Below are 3,461 nucleotides of genomic sequence, written 5' to 3'. Positions count from 1 at the left end.
AAAAAAAAAAAAAAAAGAAAGCATACTTTAATTACACCTAAATTTTACTTCTAAAACTATGCTCAGTTGTGTTCCATAGTCAGTTTTAATAGGGATGACCTATCGTTTCACCTTGCTGTTTACTTGTTCTGTTGATTTCTGGAGATGTATTTCATTCTTTGAAATTCTTATTAGCTAAGAATTATAAAACTCTGGTTAGCCAGAGTTCTTATCTTCTTTTCCCTCTTTAACTTTAAAAGTAACTAGTGGACCATGGGAATCTCAGCCTACATGATCATGAGACCAGAAGAACTAGAAGGTGCCTGGCTACCACTGTCAACCACTCAGAAAGGGATCGGAGCAGGAGATCCTGGATAGAATGGGAGAGCAATGTGGAACAAAAGTAAAAATCATAAAGAAGACCAGATTTACTGGTCTAACAGAGCCTGGTAAGACCCTCAAGATTATGGCCTTTAGATACCCTTTCAGGTCTGGAGTTGAAATCATTCCTGTGGTTTCCAGCCAACAATAGACAGGCATATAGCATGAACATTTTTATCAGGTAGATATACTCCTTACAGCGATCAATCATGGGGAAACAGAAGAGCAGTATTTGTACAGGGTGATAGCTCAGGGGGCAAGAATTTAAAGGAAAGAAGGACACAGGGAGGCAGTGGGAAGAGAGCTATTATATTGTGGAGAATTGTACTCAATGTCACGGAACACAATGTGTATGAACTGCTGAATGGAAAATGAATTTGCTCTGTAAACTTTCACTCAAATCACAATAAAAAACCAAATCAAAGTAATACACTTGTTGGTAGAAATATGGGCCATAATTTTGGTAATCTTGGAAAACTCAATATGGAGACCATGAAGTGAAAGTGGGGGTGGGGGGGTGGGGCAATAAAATAGAATAATGTTCCATCAAGTTTTCTATGGAATGTTCATCCATGAAACATCAATTTGGGAAATGCATGCCTAAAGATTTGAAATAAAGTACTGATGTTTAGAAATTAACTGAATTCTAGAATCATTATTACATTTTTTTTTTTTAACATTTAGAAAGTATTAGGTTATTGGGATATTTCTAAGAAAGATGGGGCAATTTACTTCTGTAGTGATACTGCCTGGGAAATCCAAGGAGGGGTTGCTATGAGTTGGGTCCAACTCGATGGCACATAACAACAACAACAACAACATGGCAAATACAGGAGCTCTGGTAGCATAGTGACTAAGGCACTTGACTGCTACCCAGGAAGCTGGCAGTTCAAACCCACCAGCCACTCCTCAGAAGGAGGATGAGGCAATCTACTTCCATAGTGGTACTGCCTCAGAAACCCAAGGAGGGGTTGCTATGAGTCGGGGGCTGACTCGACAGTATGCAGCAGCAGCAGCATGGCAAATACAGTACAATTTTACTTTACAAGCAAATTAAAGGGACCTAAAGAAGTAAAATTATAATTAAAATGTACTGAGCAAAATAAATCAGAACATATCAGAACAAAATAAACTTTAACAAGGCATAAGAAAACTTTACCTTTCTTGTTTAGCTTACCTGAACACTACTTTTTTTAGTCCTGCACTTAATTAGATAATTCTTCAGTAGGAGTGTTCTGGTCTGTCTCCAAACTCCCACCTCCCTAATTGCAGTGGCCATGTTTTCTGGATCAATCTATTTAAGGAGAAATGAAAAAACAAAAAATCAAAAAGCACATATTAAAACCAAACGTTAAGGCACGTACCATTTTTAATGGCAAAATCAAACGAACAACAAAGGTTTCAGTTCCAGGCAAGATGAGTTAAGGGCACTTTAAACTCCTACCTGGGGACCATGGAGCTGCAATCTGAGATGTCTGAAAAGTAAACTGTATCAACAAAACATTTTCACCAGAATTTGAAATACCACCAAACCAGCCATGACCTTGTCACTTTCTCTCCTCTGGTATGCTCAGATAGAACTCAATGCACCAGAAGTGGCCATGGAGCACAGATAGCTCCAGAACAATCCCTCTAGTTCTGGCTTGAGGAGTAGGAAAGAGAACTCTTGACGCTCAAAGAGAATATGGAAATACCCCATCTTTATTTTCTTTTTTACATTCTCCTATGCTCCAACCCCCAAGTAATCCTATGGTAGCAGTGGCTGACTCTAACAGTGAAAGCATACCACGACCAAAACTCAGAAGCAGTAAACTGTTCCTCTCCACTCAGTGAACGAAGGCTCCAAGAGGGTTGCTTTTCTTCATCTGTGCTTTTGCCAGATAGAGGGGGGAAAAATGAACAAAGCCTCAGAGATCCTGTGGGACATTAACAAAAGATCTAACATTTGTGTTATCAGAGTCCCAGAAGAAGAGGAGAAAAAGTGCTAATGCTGGGGGGAAAAAACTAGACAATCACTGGCTGAAAATGTCCCAAATTTTTCAAGACATAGAGAGATGCATGGGAGGTATAGACAACAAAGGTGAACCCTTTTGCACATACAGTACTATGTTGTAAGTGAAGGCAAACATTGATCTACTGGTGGATAGATGGGTTTACAGGCTGAACTATTCTAGGAAGCGGGTAGTGTGCCCATGATCATGTATAGTGTTGGCAGACAATGTTTCTCCAAGTGTATTTGTAAAAGGGCAAGGTTGTAGTCACTTCTTGGCCAGAGCCAGCTATCCAGAGGTAGCAAGTAGTTGGACCTACGAGCTTAGGACCATGGTCACAAAGGATATCAAGCCCAACTAGCATAACATACTACACAAAAACATTGTTCCACATCCTACTCTGGCGAGTAGTGACTAGGATCTTAAAAGCTTGTAAGTAGCCACCTAGATGCAACAATGGGTCTCTCCTAATGCAGAGCAAAGAAAAATGAAGAAAACCAAAGACACATGGAAACAATCAGTTGAAGGGACTGGTACACCATGTGATCCTCAGCCTTTATGACTATGAGACCAGAAGAAGTAGATGGTGCCCAGCTACCACTATTAACCACTCAGAGGGGGACCTATATAGGAGATCCTGGATAAAGTGGGAGAACAATGTGGAACAAAACACAAAATAATTTTTTTAAAAAAGGGACCATGTTTGCTGGTCTGATAAAGCCTGGTGGAACCCCTGAGACTAAGGCCCCTAGCTGCCCTTCAGGTCTAGAACTGAACCCACTCCTGTGACTTCCAGTCAAACAAAAGACAGGCATATGAGCTGCACATTTACATTAGGCAGATACACTCCTTGGAGAGATCAATCATGGGCTAATAGAAGGGCCCGTGTGTTCACAGGGAGACAGCTCGGGTGGCAGGAGTGCATGGGAAGGAAGGACACAGAGAAGAGCCAACTATGGGGAGGAAGTGGGAGGGAAGCTGTTGCATTGTGGGAAACTACAGTCAATGTCATGAGACAAAGTGTATGTGAGCTCCTGTATGAAAAATGAATTTGTTCTGGAAACTTTCACCCAAATCACAATAAAAAATTTTTTTAAAAAATTTGTCAAT

At 40.5% G+C, this 3,461-nt stretch overlaps 1 protein-coding gene across 1 annotated transcript in view; it reads right to left on the bottom strand.

The window, feature by feature from the left end:
• Positions 1 to 1,639, bottom strand: part of ABCA5 (ATP binding cassette subfamily A member 5) — a 74,100-nt gene extending 72,461 nt beyond the window's left edge. The window contains exon 1 of the mRNA XM_007959692.2: positions 1,538 to 1,639. Coding sequence (XP_007957883.1) covers positions 1,538 to 1,639 — 102 coding nt within the window. The remainder of the gene's footprint in view (positions 1 to 1,537) is intronic.
• Between the last annotated feature and the right edge of the window lie 1,822 nt (positions 1,640 to 3,461).

This window comes from Orycteropus afer, unplaced genomic scaffold, assembly GCF_000298275.1.
Source record: "Orycteropus afer afer isolate SDZICR_OR568_19922 unplaced genomic scaffold, OryAfe1.0 scaffold00018, whole genome shotgun sequence".
In the NCBI taxonomy this organism is placed as follows: domain Eukaryota; kingdom Metazoa; phylum Chordata; class Mammalia; order Tubulidentata; family Orycteropodidae; genus Orycteropus; species Orycteropus afer.
This window is presented reverse-complemented; position numbering and strand designations above follow the sequence as displayed.